General features: G+C 48.9%; 1 protein-coding gene across 1 annotated transcript; it reads right to left on the bottom strand.

Moving 5' to 3' along the window:
* Positions 1-404: 404 nt before the first annotated feature.
* GPR139 (G protein-coupled receptor 139) lies at positions 405-15,691 on the bottom strand. The gene is made up of 2 exons (XM_037382411.1): positions 15,571-15,691; positions 405-1,913 (listed from the first exon to the last, which is right to left on the bottom strand). The coding sequence occupies exons 1-2, from the start codon at positions 15,689-15,691 to the stop codon at positions 979-981; spliced, it is 1,056 nt and encodes a 351-aa protein (XP_037238308.1). The 3' UTR covers positions 405-978.
* Between the last annotated feature and the right edge of the window lie 317 nt (positions 15,692-16,008).

The raw sequence follows: 16,008 nt of genomic DNA, 5'->3' as shown, positions 1-16,008 counted from the left end.
ATTTCTTTCACAAGTATGGGGTTTTTTTAGCAATTAAATGGCAAATCTGCAATAGGATGGTATAATCTGCCAGGAGAAACTCTTAGGTTGAGGTTTTTATATGTTAAACCCCAAGGGCCAGAATATGGGGGATAACTGAGAATCTTTGTTGCTTAAGATGGAACCTGAAGGCTGTGATCACTCCAAACCTCACAGGAGCAGCTACCATAGGAGCTCTGCATCAGGCAGGACTTGGCCTCACACTTGAAAGTCTTTAGATGCCATAACTGAAATAGCTGGGAAAAGATGCTGCTTTTGTTCTTGGCTCTAGAAACCTCCCTCCCTCCCTCGAGCTCCCCTGTCTCGGTCATGTTCTTAAATAACAACTTAAAACGTATGAATATTGGCAGCTTGCAGGACTGCTTTCCACGCCAAGGCTGCAACAGGTACTAGATCAGTCCCCTGGCCTTGTTCAGATGAGCCAAAAAGGGCTTGTCACCATTTGTCTCACAGGCTGCCTCCTGCAAGGATGTCTTGACAGCGAGACCACATGTGGTGGTATCTCATGTCAGAAACAACACGTCATTTTTGGCAAGTGCACGCACCAGAAACGGCACCTTCCGCAGTACATGAAAGCATCTGTTCGCTCTGTTGATGGCGAGCTGCATGGTCAAGTAAGGTTTTGTTGTTGTGTTTTAAAAGGTTGTAATTAAACGCTGTTGTGGCTTCCCCCGTCGGATGACGCTGGACTGCACTGGTGCTGGGATGCAAAACGCTTGAGCGTGACTGAACGCTAAGACTTGAACTCTGAAGCATATTCAAAATGCCGTGTAAAATCAAGTGCTCCTGTTCCCTCCCAACAGTCTGATCTGCCTGTGGTCTCCCAGGGAAATGAAATCAAATGACCACTCTTCAAAACAGCTACCTCAGCAAATTACATCCTGGAGATGTAACCACTTGAAAAGAACTTGCACCCAGAAACTCCACCTATTGCCCTTTTCATGGTGATATTTTTATAGGCTTTCCGTTCTTATCATATTGGTAAACAAGCATTTTGATGCAGTGAGAGTTGGCTGGGGAAATCCAAGGGCTGCTTGTTATGGAAAAGTTATGATTTGTATAGAATTGCACAGGTTGCTTCTGACACTTAAAGAAGGCTTTCAGTGTGGCAGCTGCCATTGTGCGAAATCTTTTGCTAATAAAACAGTAGAGGAAGAAATTAATTGCAGTGTTCAGCAGTGCTAGCATATTGGCGATGTCCGACACAATATGTACCACCCAGCTGTTGTTTATAGGCGATACATAGAGGTGATACAATATCATGATTATTCTTGGTGCCCAAAGTATGGCAAAAATAGAAGTTATAGTAAACAAAATGGCTGTTGTTTTCCCTGTGGAGTACCCTCGCAGTCGGAAATTGCTCTTTCGCCGCAGCTTGTAGACGATGATGGAATTCAGGATGAAGAAGATGGAGCATGGCACCAAGTAAACAGTAAAGCAGTGGATCCAGATGAGCACATGATGCATTGATGTGCTTATGTAGTCTTCGATCCAGATGTTGGGCCACCAGTAGTACGGGATGCTGGTCAAGAAGCAGGTGATATAAACACTTACAATGACTTTTCGAGTACGAGCAGGGTAGGAGACTGTGTGATACTTTAGCGGATGGCACACAGCTATATATCTATCTATCGTTAGTGGAACCGTAATCCAAATTGAGGTGTGGATGGAAGAAAATTCCAAGACCTCAATGACTTTGTCCAGTACCTGAGGCATCTGTTTGTTCAAGATGAAGTCTTCCATGAGGAAATCAACAAAGACGATGAAGAAGAGAACCAGGATGTCAGCAGCAGCTAGAGCTAGAAGGTAGTTATAGGAGGACTTCTGCCTGCGAGCCACGAGCTGGGAAAGGATGATGACTGTCAAGATATTTGCTGTGGAGACAGAAACGCAGAGTTAGGCTATTAAGATGGAACACTAACTTTTTTGAGCACTTGCAGTAGCTCTGTTTGAGCATCTGGCAGTGTGACCACCTTTATTGAAGTTCGGGAAAGCAAAAGGAAGACGCTATGGCCGGGTCTCTCAGCAAAGCCACTGCAATGACAGGAGCATGTAGCCCTGCTCCCACCTGTGTGAACGCTGGCACTCAGTGTCCTGGCAGACCAGGACGAGGGACAGAGGGAAAGTCAGGACCTTTACTCCAGAGCCAGGGTTAGGTGGTGTCCAGCAGCCCTTTGCCATCCTCCCAGAGCTGATGTAGTGGTGAGTTCATGGCACTGGCTCTGTTGCTGCTCTCTGGCGCACAGCATCATCACCCTGAGCCAGGGGTGCTGGGACCCTTGCCCATGCACAAGGAGGCAGGGGTAGAAGGAGGCAGCAGGAGGAGAAAAAATTAGTGTGTACCACACACACATGCATGCTGTCTCTTACTACCCCCTTTGCTTTTCTCACTTGTTTTAAAAAAGTGACAAATGAGAAGGGTAGGGTGGGCTCTCCAGAGACATTTTATTCCTCATCTCAACTCATGGTGCCTGCCTGTTTTAGTTTTGAACTCCATCTAAAAAGAGCTGAAGTCAAAGCCATCTGGATTAGGTAATGCTCTTTTGCCTGAGTGGGATCCCAATCGAGAGATCTTCCAGGGAAACACACAACCTCAGCTCCTCCCGAGAGCTGGAGGTGCTTTGTGGCACTCAAAGTTTTCAGCTCTGCCCAGGATGAGTCTCCTATAACTCAAATCCTATAAATTCACTTGTCTGACCCACTGTCCTACAGGTGGAGTCTGGGGAAGCATCTCCCTTCCCACCACTGAACCCGTTTGCTCCACAAAGACCTGCTTGCTTATCCAGAGCTACTTTTTTTAGAAATCCTTCAACTGGAAGGCATTTTCCTCTGAAGTGATACTTCTAAGCCTCTAAGGAAATCCTGCTGGTCACATCAGACATGATGGATGTTCTGATTCAGCCCAAGTGTAAACATCCCCGAGTTTCTTGAAGAAGCATCTGCTTCTAACGCTCTGGCCACAATACAGACCCACCACCTAAACCACACCTAGATGCATAGTATGATACTTAAATAATATTGTGGCAAAGTGCTGAAGTGTCCTGTCTCTGCTGTTTCGCTGCCTGGTTTGCTTCGGTCTTGTAGAGCTGTGATTCAACTTAAACATATGTTTTAGCGGCTGTCTGAACCGGTGCTATAAGGGGTGCTATAGGAAGGGCTCAGTCCCACAGCCCCTGGCCAGGCAGAACTCCCCACTGTGGACACAAACAGCCCTTGCAGTCCTTGAGAGCTTTCCTGGAGCACTAAAGTGTAGCCAAACTTTAACTACTTGCTCAAGTTTACTATTACTTACTGTGTAGTCTTGAATTGGAGAGGCAAAAAAAAATATAAATCCTATTATTCCTACTAGCGGTGTGGCTGGAACGAGACAGGCGAGATTGTTCCCATCAGAAGTTTATATTACTTGGCTAGAATACCTGAAGTAGTACTTAAAAATCAGAGATCTGGTTTACTGTGCAAGAGACTGCCAAATGTTTGTATTTGACATTTTCATAAGTGTTCTATAAATCACCTCTTCTGTGCATTCAGTGCTTCAAACATTTCTGCCAGCTTTGATGGATTTCCCAAAACAAATCAACAATAATTGTAAGGATTCCTTTAAATCAGAGAGAAAGGAAGTTGCTGACATTGAGGTAATGATGACCTAGGATATATGTCCTACGACTGGAGATGCTTGTTTTTTGGTTTTTTTAACTGTTTTACTTGGCACTGGAGAAAACTTCCTTCTTGATAAATGCCTTCAAAGCCTGCTGTCTGGGAGCAGATTTCTGCCACCAGGGAAATGAACTGCAGCAGAGTGAATGATCTTGAGTAATAGTCCTCATAAGTGTCACCTATTTTGGTATTAACTTACTATATTTAATTCTGTATCTTGGAACAAACTACACCAAATATGACAGCCAACTGACTCCTTCCCTAAACAAATAATAATAAAAAAGGCTTGATCTTTCCAATTCCAACAGTATTGTCTCAAATCACCTTCAGGGGAATTTTCACAATTCTATCCTCTGTTAACATGGATGCAACTGCATTGATTTCTGCTCAGAACAGATGTGGGAGACACAAGGTGATACAGTCAGGACTGCTGTGTCATTTTTCACTTACTTGCTTAGGAAATGCCTCTGTGCCTGCTGATGAGCCCTGGAGGTACAGTGAGTGATGCACTGTCAAAGAAATCCTCAAGCTGGAGTGTTTATCATGACTTGCAGCCACTATTGGTTTTGGCCAGCCGGGCTGAGTGGCTTGGCTTCACAGGTATTGGATGTGACCCATGGGGTTCACCTCCTCTTTAAATCTTCTAGATTTGACTCACTCCTCTGGCAGTAGCTGGAGCTAGCGTGCAGCGTGGGGGATGCTTGAGGACGCTGGTCCCTGCTGGTGACTCTGGCCTGGCTGTCAGAGGAGCTCCTGTGAGGATGCTGAAGCCATGCCATATCCAGGCACAGGGGTCCTGCTGCTCGGTTCTAACCCCATTTTCCTACAGGAGCAGATTTATGAGTCAGTCCTTTCCTCTGTACCTTCTCCTGATGCCTTTCTTAGGGTTCCCGGCAACGGTAGTAACAGCATGTACTGAAATGCAAGTTATTTGTCTAATGCCAGCGAGCTTTGCTTGGTGAGCCAGATTAGAAAATTGATCTGACAAAGTACATGCAAGCTCTATCCAATTTTTCTGCAAGGGTTACAGTATCTTGTATTGGAAATGCTTTCCCTGGGATCCCATTAGGGCTTTTTCTGGCTGGATGATACAAAATATAGTAGTATCATTTACTTTGTGAAAACAGAGATATACTGGGGTGCAGCAGAAAGTTGCCAGTTATGCCAGTATCTCAGCACAGGGTTTGGGAGTATTTCTCCTGCTGCATGTTGTAGAGGGAAAATGAAGATGAGCTATGGATAAGTCTCAGCCCTTCACCCATTTCCTAGCCAGTATTAAGGTGGTCCTTGGTGTGTCCTCAAACATTCTCTACAGCTTAGTAAAATGGGAAATGTGTGGGAACACTGCCCCCATACAGCGTGTGAACAGTTGTGTTCTTGTGCCAGTGTCCTGGTGACTCCTGGGTGCCTACTCAGTGCCCTACAAGCTCTCCAGGGGGGAAATATTACCTATTGCAAGTAAAAGGTGATGGAAGAGCATTTGCAACCACATTTGAACCTTGTTTACCCTAATTCTTGCCCTAACACTGTATTCAGTGGTGAGGACTATGGCAGAGATGATGCTGGAGATATAAAAATACCTGTCTGTACTGTAACGTGCATGGAGCTACAGCTGCTGGATAGGTCATTGACCCTAAATTGTCTTGGATGTTATGCTGCCCGTTTCTCGCAGTGTTTCTTTTTTTTCTAGAAGCTAAGTAATTAAGATCATCTGAATTTGAAATAGATCGATCACTTTGCTGGGAGTTGATTAGGGGATGACAGATGGGAATTTATGCCAGCGTCACTTGCTGCAGTGCAGTATTCTGAATTTATAAATATCTGGTTGAGAACCAGGGCTTGATTAGGGACTAGCTGGCTGAAGCCTTGAGATGCCACTAGCAGACGAGGAAAAGCAATTGTAAGAAATGGTAGTTTCCCTTCTTTCCTTTTAGTTACAAGGATGCCTTTAAGACACAGCATCTGAAGGTCTCTGACACCCAAACACCATCAGTCCACGCTGCTCAAAATACGGCAATCTTCTAACTCAGCTGGGCTTTGTCACGGGACACTGACATTTCTCATTTGACACCTCCTCTGACTTTATCAGCTTCCGAGTACAAATTGTAGCACTGAACTTCATGCCGTTGGAGGTCCTATGTATCCCAGAGGGATCAGCCTTTAGGAGTAACCTTGGTTCTCAAGTGGCTTAGGGTTTGCTCCCTGTACCAAAGCCGTGCTGCCTTGCCTGCAGAGCCCAGGCAGTGTTCAGTGCCTCCTCAAAGCAGTGCCTGTGACCTGAAGGCACATTTTTCCCCCCTAGCTTCTTGTTTCATGGATTGCAGTCTCAGCTCAAACCGCGCCTGTCTAACCACAGCCTTCGTGGGGCATTCGCAGACCTCATTCCACTGGCTATTATCACTGCATGTGAGCTTAAGCAGGAGCAATTGTATCTGTCTGAAGAAGAAATAGGCATGTTTCTGGGCTTTGGTGGTTTTTCTTATTGAGAGCATTTTGCATGTCTGCAGCAGCCTGTGCAGCCAAACAGTCTTTACAACACACGCGGTAGTGCTGCTGTGTTGGGAATAGGGCCTGCTGTGTGCTTCAGTAGTTCGGCACCATAAACTACCTGAACGAAGTAGCCACCAGTGTTGCTTACTGAGCGTGATAAACACTAGGTCACCGAGTATAATGGACACCTTTTACCAAATACAGTTGTTGCTAGGATCCCCACAAATTATCACGCAATGTACGAAACTACTCTGCAGGCCTTGCATTAGTCACCTGACTGGCACAGAGAGAGGCGGTTTATGAACGGGTAATGTTAAATTGCTTTAGAAAATATGTTAGTAACACCTCTTCTTTAGATTTAGAAACTCTGAGACTACAAGTACAATATGCCAAAAAGATATGGTGAAAAAAGGCGATGTTTTGCCTTGACAGGAATAGGTGATTTCCTCTAAGCTAGGAGGAAATATTAAAACATAGACAGGGGCCGTGTCCAGCAGCCAGATCCCAGCACTGTGACTAACGCAGTCATTCACCTACAGAGACGAGGATGGCATTCAGCCCTCGCTTCGTGTGGCGGCCCTCTGGAGAAGATGATGACAATGGGTGATTCCTGATGGAGGGTACGTAACAGGGATTATTTAAAAAAAATACGCTGTGGCAAAGTAAATGCATGTTTATTACCGATTTTGGCTACAGCTGGTGATGTGGTCTTTTAAAGATGACCCTTGGATGCTGTTTTGCCCTTAAAAGAAGACAGGGTAGCTGCATGTTTCCCTCTTACTGCCGGTATGGGTTGAACTCAACCCTACAGCACATGGGGACAACTTCTGCGAACGGCACCTGCTCACAACTAAATTTGTTCCTATTTCTTATTATTGTGTTCTGTGATCCTTCCTTAACTCGTTGTGAAGTGTAAAGAGATACTTTATGGAAGATAATTAGTGCAGTACAGGTTATTCCTTCCCTGAGAGTTCCTGTGAGGACTGATTTTTAAAATAAATTTATTTTTTTGTTCAGTTGTCTGAGCACTGGCAAATGGCACCCACCCACCCTCAGGGCGGGGGGAAGAGCTGTCCTTCTGAACGGAAGAGAAAGCCCCTTCTGCTGGTGCCCACGTTATCTCCCAGGGGATGGAGAGGGATCTAAGTCAAAAAATGAGCATCACAAAAGCTATGGTAGGCACGGATGCGGGACTGCCACTGGAAGAGATCTCATCCCTCATAGGAAGGTTCTTGTGTGGCTTGTGCTTAGAAATCCCATGTGCAGGGACAGGCTCTGCAGAGCAGACCCAGCTCTGAGGGGGAAAGTGAACCTGGAGGCAGAGGATGATGAAGCTCCTGCCCAGGACAACTCAGACTTCCCCCCCCGCCCCCATATGCAGGAGACTGGGTTAGTGATTGCCAGAGAAAACGTGGCAAGGCCTTGCACTTAGAAGTGACAAGTGAATTAAAGAGTTAGTGTCAGAGGCCAGATTCTGCTGATGAAATCTGGCCTCTGGGGCTGCTTTTCCCACTGACAGTATTTATTAGCTGAGGAAGGACACGGTGAATGGGGTACTCTGCTCTGCGGCTGGCACCAGCCGTGAGTGGGTCATGGAGGCCAGAGGAGGGTTTTAATCAGGCCAAAAGCACTTCCTCACTGTTGGAGGGCACAGATGTGGTCATGGCGTGGAGATGCCATCGGCCAGTATTCACTTCAAGCCTTGCCAACCGCTCAGGCTTAAGTGCAGTAACTTCTCTGGCAGACAGGTGCAATTACATTGTGTTACTTTTGGCTTTCCTAGACGGTTGAGTAGGCTTTTTTCCCTGGTCTTTATAAAACAGGGCTATTTATTTCTGCAACATGAGAATGGGCTAGAAGGAATGCCAGGCTAAGGTGTGGAGAGGTCCAGTAGGTGCTCACTGGTGACACGTGTGTAAATGCAACAGGGATCTGGTTCTCCTCATGGCATCTTCATCCTCCTTGTCCACCTCTCCTGAGCTGGACCTACAGTGCAGAAAGCCTCTAATGACTCTTGGACATTCTCCCCCTGAAGCCTGTCTTAGAGGCACCTACACAAGGATAAAAATGTCTAAAACTCACACCTCAGAATCGTTAACCTCACATCTTGCTACCAGAGCAGTAAAGCTTTCTAATGGAAGTAGGTGCTGGGAGGAGAAAAAGCAATCTGCAAAATAATGCAGGAATCATGAAAGGAATTTGGTTATTCAGGCAATGTATCAGGACGGAGATTTTCAAGGCAACTCGGGTGTCTCGTTTGGCAGGTGTCTGTGGCTTCTAAATGTGGACTGTCAGCAAAGCTTAAGAGGTCTCAAGCTGAGTAAGTTGAGCTTGAGGATGACAAAAACATTCTACCCTTTTGATACTGAACGCCAAAGCACTGAGGCAGGTGCCAAAGGTATTTGATGGGATGACTAGGATGGAGGGAGACATGATTTCATAAGGGTGCTGGCACAAATTCTTTACTGAACATGAATAATTAAGAGGATTTTACCTTTGATTGTGGTTTTGCTAAAAAAACAAAGTCTTTATGTCTTCCTAAAGCATTAGCTAATGCACTAGGAGCTCATGCTTGCAAACCCCATGGCCAAGGTTTCTCAGAGACTATGCCAATTTTACACAATATGCAGGAAATTACAGACTATGTAAAACCATTGCAGTTTGGCTTTATTTCCCCCACGGAGAATATACCACATCCACACTAGATACATCACTCCTTGGTGTGCTAGTCTGGACGTTGAAGAAAATGCACCTGGAATGAACAAATGTTTGTGAAATATCCGTCTGATGTAACTGACTGACAGGCAATTTGTCTTGAAACCAGAAGCAACCTCTAGTGCACCTATCTGCACAGTCAATGCACCATATGATTGAAAAGACAGGGAAGTTAAATGACTGTACGTTCCAGGGGCTCTCTGTTTCGGGTGGTAGAAGAGAACAATTTCAGTGAAAAGGATGTGTTCAGTGTTTCAGTAGGCAGGCTTCTCTTCTCTCCCATAGATAAAGGGATATGACTCTTTTTGGCCATCTTCTGTACCGATAATTCTGGTCCTACTTGGTTGCCTCTATTTCATTCCCTCTGCACAACCATACTGGTGTCCTGGAGGGCAACCCGACACTACCTCCCATCAGGTTACCCCCAGAACAGCACCAATAGCACTCCAGACACTGGGGTTCAGGATCCTTACATATGTATCTTTATTCTGCAGAACGAAAACAGAATTGTGTGCAAGGGTCTCCTGTGCTCAAGGGGTTAATTTTGGCTTTGTTTCCTTTTCTGGTGTCTCAAAGTTAATGGGAAAAGAGATTAAAGGCTCAAAGAGACCATCTGAAACAGAAGGTGAAAGCTTTTGTGGCCAGGGATTGCTCTGCATTTAGCATGTGAAAGCAGAGTGTGCACCAGCACCACTTCAGGACATCTCCTCACATTGTTTGCCTACAGCAAATTGTTTTGACGTATGCTGTTGAAGGCCTTCTCCTGCTGGCTTGTTTCTGCTGATTCACCCCCATTTTACAGAGGGGAGCAGAAAGAGGAGGAGGAGGAGAGAACTAAGTAAGGGGGTGGATGAAGAACAGCAGGATATTAGACTGCCTAGTGCTTCTGAATGGCTTGACTTAACAACTGGGGGCTCTGCATTACCCACCTACCGTGAAAACTGACTGTGCTCTTTCTTTTGTGTCATCATTTCAAGGAAAAATCTCCTTTGGAGTTTTTCCTTCCCAATCCATTTTAGCAGCCTGCCATGCAAGGTTGTGCACTTCATAGTCTACTGAGCCTTCCAAATATTGCACCTCGTTATCATTACAGCCTTGACAGTGTTGTTCTCTGCTGATGTAGTAGAAGAAAACCAAAGTTAGCAGTTGTACTCTGTAGTGGCATTCAAAGATGCACAATCAAGTCCTCTTCTGCGTTAGGACGGATTCAGCCACATGCTGCCTTTTAGGCTGCAAGGCTTTAGCGGCCACAGTCTCCAGACACACTGACCAAACTAAATGGCTCCCATCTGCATGCCTCGCTGTCACCAGTTCTGTGCAGGAACACTGTAATGAATCTATTATTTTTCATAATGATTCTTCTTTCCTTAAAGAAAAAGCATCCATTTTACAATAGGAAGTGACTCATTTTAAACATGTTAGCAGCAGTTTTGTTCCCCTCTGTCTAGCAGTGCTACTGTAATGTGCTGCAGTGCCCTTCGGTTGCTCCGACAGCTGAGCTAAAGTTCTGCCAATTTATTTGTCCTCCTTTAAGCAGGATGCAATGTACTGGCTTTGTGTCCAATTCAGATTTTAAGTCAGGGAAAGTATGGTCTTTGAATAAAAGGGGGGTTGAATCAGGCCTCAGGAGTGTTCAGTTCTTACTCATTGTGTGAACTCTATCTAATGAGCTGACAGCTGAAGACTGCTGTTTTTTCAAGGTCATAACTGCATGTAACAATTCTCCCACTAGTATTTTCAGATCTCCCTTTAGCACTGCTATTGTTCAGGTGTGCTGTTATGAGAAAGGCTATTTATTCAGGTGTTGGAAATGCTCTCTTTAATCAGAAGTCTGTACTGTGATTGCAGAAGAATATACTAGGCAGTAGATGGCAGGAACCCAGAACAGGTCAGACACACTTCTGTACTGCTGCATGCTGTATGTACACCTACCTTCTGCCTGCTTTGGTATTTACTGGGTATTACATGCCATGTGAGTCATCAACAAACATTGCTACCTGTCCCCCTTCCCGGATGCAGCTGTAAGCATATAGAGATAGCAATGCTCTTCAGGTCTCGTGCCCCCTGCACTGCTGGGGAGCGGAGGGAGCACAGCTGGGCTGTTGCATGGATGTCCCTTAGATCAGGGATGCTCAGCCCGCAGCCCACCGGCAGTACCTGCCTTGCCGGGATAATGACCCTGGCTTGTACGCCTCCCGAATAGCCGCCTTATTCCAAGCTGCATACCAGGGGAAGGCTCCAGAAGGACCACTGCTCTATCGTTTCAGTTTACCTGTGACTGTTCTGCAGTTTGCACAGGCACAGTGCAAATGTTACACACCTGTGTGTCAGCTGAACACCCTAGGAAGTATCTGGCCTGCTGTGTGAGGACAGCTGGTCTGTCACCTGGTAGTCGAGGGTCTGTAACGTGTAGCCTAGCCCTCTCTTCACAGTGTGTTGAAAAGGTTAGGCACCCTTGCTGAGCTTACACGTTCCTTTAGGTCAGGACTACAGCTTCTCTCCCTCTGCACGGAGCCCGCTGAGTGTGAACTCTGCAGAGCTGCCCTTTAAATGACCTGGGTTATTCCATCTCCATGATACCTTGTTCAGCACCAGGTCTGACATGAAAACTACCTGTTCTCACCCTCCAGCTGACAGCACCCAAGGGTGTCCAGGTTGCCTTCCCAAGCTTGCAAAGTCCTGAATCTACATTTAGATCAGTGTGGTCAGTTTTAAGCAGAAGCCTTAAGCACAAATACAAGAAACATTGTGGAACAGGCTCTCAAAGCTTGGAGTGGCACTTCCCTGGGGCATTGGTGTGAGTCTGCTACCTCCCAGAGATGCTGTAAAGGTACTGGGTACGGGCCTACACTTTGTGTCACTGGGATGCGATGACCCCTGCGGCAGAGTCACTCCCTAGGCAGGTGACTGACTGGGGAGCAAAGTGGAAGCAGCGATCACGCAGTAAGAAAGGCAGATTCTACTGTGCCTCTCTGCACTGTCAGGAGGAGGAAATCCCTGGAAGCATGTATCGGGCCAGGCCCTGGTCTAGGAAATGCTGCCACTTTGTCCTTTCAGCCACAACACACTATACTCCCGACAGGGAAGGTGACTGCATGCAAGGCAACTCAGTTGCTGCTGCACCTTCTAATGAAGCAGGAATTGGGGTCAGAGCCAGGTGTCTGCAGTGAGCACCGCTGCTTCTCTGCCTGACCTTCCTGGCATGTCTGCCGGCACCACCATAGCAGGAGCTCTTTGGTGTAGCTGCCCTGTGCAGCTCTCACTGGCAAAGGGATGGGCTGAGAGTTGGTACCTGTTGCTCTTTGCCCCCTCCCGGATCAAATCAAAGCAATTTCTCCCCTCCCCCACACCTGACAACACCTTCTCTCTGGCCTTTTCTCTCGCTAAAGCAAGAAATGCTTCCATTAGCTAGCTAACTGGAGGTGCGTCAGAGGTCCTCCCTGACTGATGGACAAGGGGAGTACAGGGATGGCAGAGCAGGGGCTGCAGAACGGCTCCAAAAATTATAAAACCCCTTCCCTAAATGGGAGCTTGACCCTACTTCCAGTACTGCTGCCTCACTCTGCTCCCCACCCTTGCACTGGCAGCTTCTCCCTGTCCCACGCAGCCTGCTCCTGGGGCACTCACACTCCTGGTAACAGGACTGCACGCTCACGGGACACCTTTGCACATCTGCACTCAAAACAAATCTCAAAAAACGTCTCTGTGTTGCCAGCCTCTGCTTAGAGGGAAAGGAGGAAACCTGTCCCAGCTGATGAAAGGCACATCACCTCTGGCAGAGTTGTGGCCACCCGGGCACATGGTAGCTGCTGCAGCAGGGCTGGTGTGCAGCGGTGCCTCTGTGGTTGCCCTTCTTTGCAGGGCACAGCCTGGCACTTGCCTCTCTGCACGGCTGCCAGAGCAGGGGTGAAGGCAGTTCACTTCGCTGTCTCTCATCTGCCTTTTTCAGACTTTCTGGTGCCTGGCTGGATAGGGAGGGAGAAAGAGCCACGGCTGAGAACAGGATTGCTGAGGTGCCTGGGTTATACAAGGGAGGGGAAAGGATGCTTTCTCTGCAGGCACAATCAGGCCTGGCATCGCTTGGCCTCAAAGTGGAGTTGTTGAGTTAGTGAAATTTCCTTCAGACACTACAGCAGGAAAGGCAGAAACAGTTAACTTGTTTCTCCTCTCATCACACTTTCTCCAAGATTTGTGGTAAGGAGTTAACTGTTTCAGTCTCAGCAAAACACTGCACTGCTGCTGCATCTGAGGACAGAATAGACAGTGTTTCTCTTAAATTACTGGCACCATGCAAAGCTAATTACCCACTCAGGTCCCACAGACTTCAGGGCTTTAACAGGTAGTAAGTGTGCTACCTTTACAATTTTCTAATGTTAGAAAACTGGAGAGCAGCTTCAAATTAAAACATGAAAAGCTCTTTTTAGCACTGCTGTCACCCCATATCACACCCCCATTGAAGCCTGGCCATTCAGTCTTCACCTAAACATATCCAGCTTGTTCTCATCTCTGTGCAGTCTCAGGGGGAGAAGCATAAATTTCTCATGCACTCAGCATACTGTGCATTTATTCAGCATACATACTGGACATGCAGAGTCTTTTAAGGTGTTGGTGCCAATGTTATCCTCCGATAACATGCACTGAACAAGCTGACACATTCCTACCTGAGGGAAGTCTACTGAACTCAGCAACAATGCACACCACAAATGCTTTGGCTAGTTCTGTTAAGTGCTCTCACTGATGCCGCTGCTCTAATCAACTGATGTCTCATCCCTCAAGAAATGCATGTCACTATTGCTAATTTGGATCACGCACTGATGTTATCCATGTTCTTAGAATGACGGTGTTAGGTCTGTAATTACAATGCAGTATCCTTAGGGAGCTGGTGCAAGTATGTGTAGAACACTAAGTGATTTTTCTTGCCTGTGCACACAAGACTTTCCCGTTTCAGAGACACGCAAAGGCAAGCTTAACCACAGACTGCTTCACAACTCCTTCACCTGATAACCTTGAGAGGGTCTTGGTCAGTCCTAGGGGACAGATGTTGAAATCAGAACTTGTCATTACTGTGAAGATATAAGCAGCCCCTAAGGGATTAATGAAGAGGAAACTACCTCCTCATCCCTGCTGGCTGGGTCTCCTCAGGTCAGGGCTGAGACTTCTCGATGCTGTGGAGCAGAGACACTTGTCTATGCCCCGCATCCTCTGTGAGTAAATACAGGACTTAACTTTCCAGTTCTCTGAACTATTAGCCAGTCTTCAAATTATAATTATAAGCCAGGGAGAAAAGAAAAAAAAAAAAACAAACTCAAAACCTCCTGAATACAAAGAATATCATCAATTCATATGCAGAATGGTAATTGTATGTGTGCTGTTGAGAGACAGGCTTCTCTTCGTGTCCGATTAAAAAATTTTCTATGCATTAATTGCTTGAAGAAATAATTAAGGGAAATGAAACATTTAGAAATCGTAGACTTAACTATCATTGCTGCTTGCCATTTTATGTGGCACTTTAAATGCATCGCTATACACCGACACAATCAAACTCTCTTGTGTTGCACCCTCGAAATACCCATTAACCTTGGTGCATCCAATTGCTCTGACTTTTTCCCGACTCATTCCCTTGTCCTTGGTATCGCTGCAAGCTACTCCGAGGATGGAGGTGTCGACCGAGGGAGCCAGCCGCGATGTCTGCCCACCCAGGCTGTGCCAGGGTGGCAGCTCTGCCTGCTGAAGCCCAGCCTGCAACTGCAGAAGTGACACTGCATGAACAGCTCCCTGTGGTCCTGCGTGCCGCGGCTGCCAGCCTCAGGCAGCACCCACCGGGAGGACAGACCGGCTGGGTCCTCGTCTCCGTAAGGCTGATGCGATGCTTGTACCATGCTTTGAGCTGGGGATACCTGCGTGCTGGCAGCGCTGCCTCACAGGTGCTCGCACCCAAGCCCGAAACATCTTATCCTCCCCCATTTGGGGTCTCTCTCGCTTTTCTCAACCGTAGCATCTCTGTACTGTCTTTGTCCCCTTTTTAAGTAGGAAATTTCGCTGAGGGTCATACAAGTGTGAAGGATGGTGGCTGTGAGCTGGGACTTCTTTCCCAGCCCCGTACCGGCGCTCGGGGATCTCGGTATCAGCATGGCCACTGCCCTCACCGGGTGCTGGCCCCGGCCACCCGCTGTCCCGCTCCCCCAGCCGCAGGGCCGGGCCCCGGGGCAGGGCAGCCCCCTCGGCCCCCTCCTGGCAGGGCGCTCCCCCCGCCCCCGGCCGGGCTCCCTGCTCCGAAGGGCCAGCCCTGCCCCGGGGAGCCAGGCGACACCCGGCAGCCACGCTGCCGCTTACTGCCGGCCCGCGATGGATGGGGACGGCGCCGGCTGCCCTCGGCACCGCTTCGTCTTCAAACGGCCGAACCGACAATGGCAGAAACTTCGCGTCAGGCTGCGCCTCCCTATGTCAAGTTCAAAGTCAGAGCGGCCGCCGCGCTGCGGGGACGAGCCCCGGCGGGAGGGCAGCGGCGTGCGGGACGGCCGCCCCAGCGGATCCCCCCAGGGCCGCGTCCCCGGTGCCCCCGCCGCCGCGGGGCGCGCACCCCGCCGGGCAGGGGACGCTCGGGCGGGCGCTGCGCGCAGCCCCGCCGCCCCGCCCGCCCCGGGCCGGGCGCCCCGTCCCCGGCGGACTCACCCGGCAGCCCCAGGCAGAGCAGCAGGCTGTAGTAGACGACAGGTGCGTATCCCAAGCCGCAGCCATAGCGGTGGTGCGCCAGCAGGGAGCCGTTGTGGAGGTGGAGGTGGTTGTGCTCCATGGACCCGCTCGCCCCGCGGCCGCGCTGCCGACGCTCGCTCCGCCGCACGGGCCGCCCGCGCGCCCCTCACACGCTCAGCGGCGGCGAGCGCGGCGCGGGCCCCGCGGCGGCACGTGGCGCGGGGGCGGCGGAGCCGGCGGGGCGGGACCAGCCCGGCTCCCGCCGCGGGGCGGGGCACCCCCGCCTCAGGCCGCCCCTCGCCGCCGTTCGCCCGGCGGCGCCTGCCCGGGCACCCCCGTCACCCCCTCGGGCGGCGGAGCGGCGCGGGCGGTCCGGGGGTGCGGGGCGGGAGCGCGGCGGCGGAGGGCCAGAGACCC

This window comes from Falco rusticolus, chromosome 4, assembly GCF_015220075.1.
Source record: "Falco rusticolus isolate bFalRus1 chromosome 4, bFalRus1.pri, whole genome shotgun sequence".
Classification (NCBI taxonomy): Eukaryota; Metazoa; Chordata; class Aves; order Falconiformes; family Falconidae; genus Falco; species Falco rusticolus.
Note: the sequence above shows the minus strand (reverse complement) of the source record. Positions and strands in the feature narration are given on the sequence as shown.

Bases quoted from the DNA above. Each gene is read 5' to 3' on its own strand.
- GPR139 (XM_037382411.1), bottom strand. From the start codon at position 15,691: ATGGAGCACAACCACCTCCACCTCCACAACGGCTCCCTGCTGGCGCAC. The intron at 1,914-15,570 runs GTGAGTCCGCCG...CTGTCTCCACAG, and splicing joins GCTCTGCCTGGGGCTGCCGG to CAAATATCTTGACAGTCATC.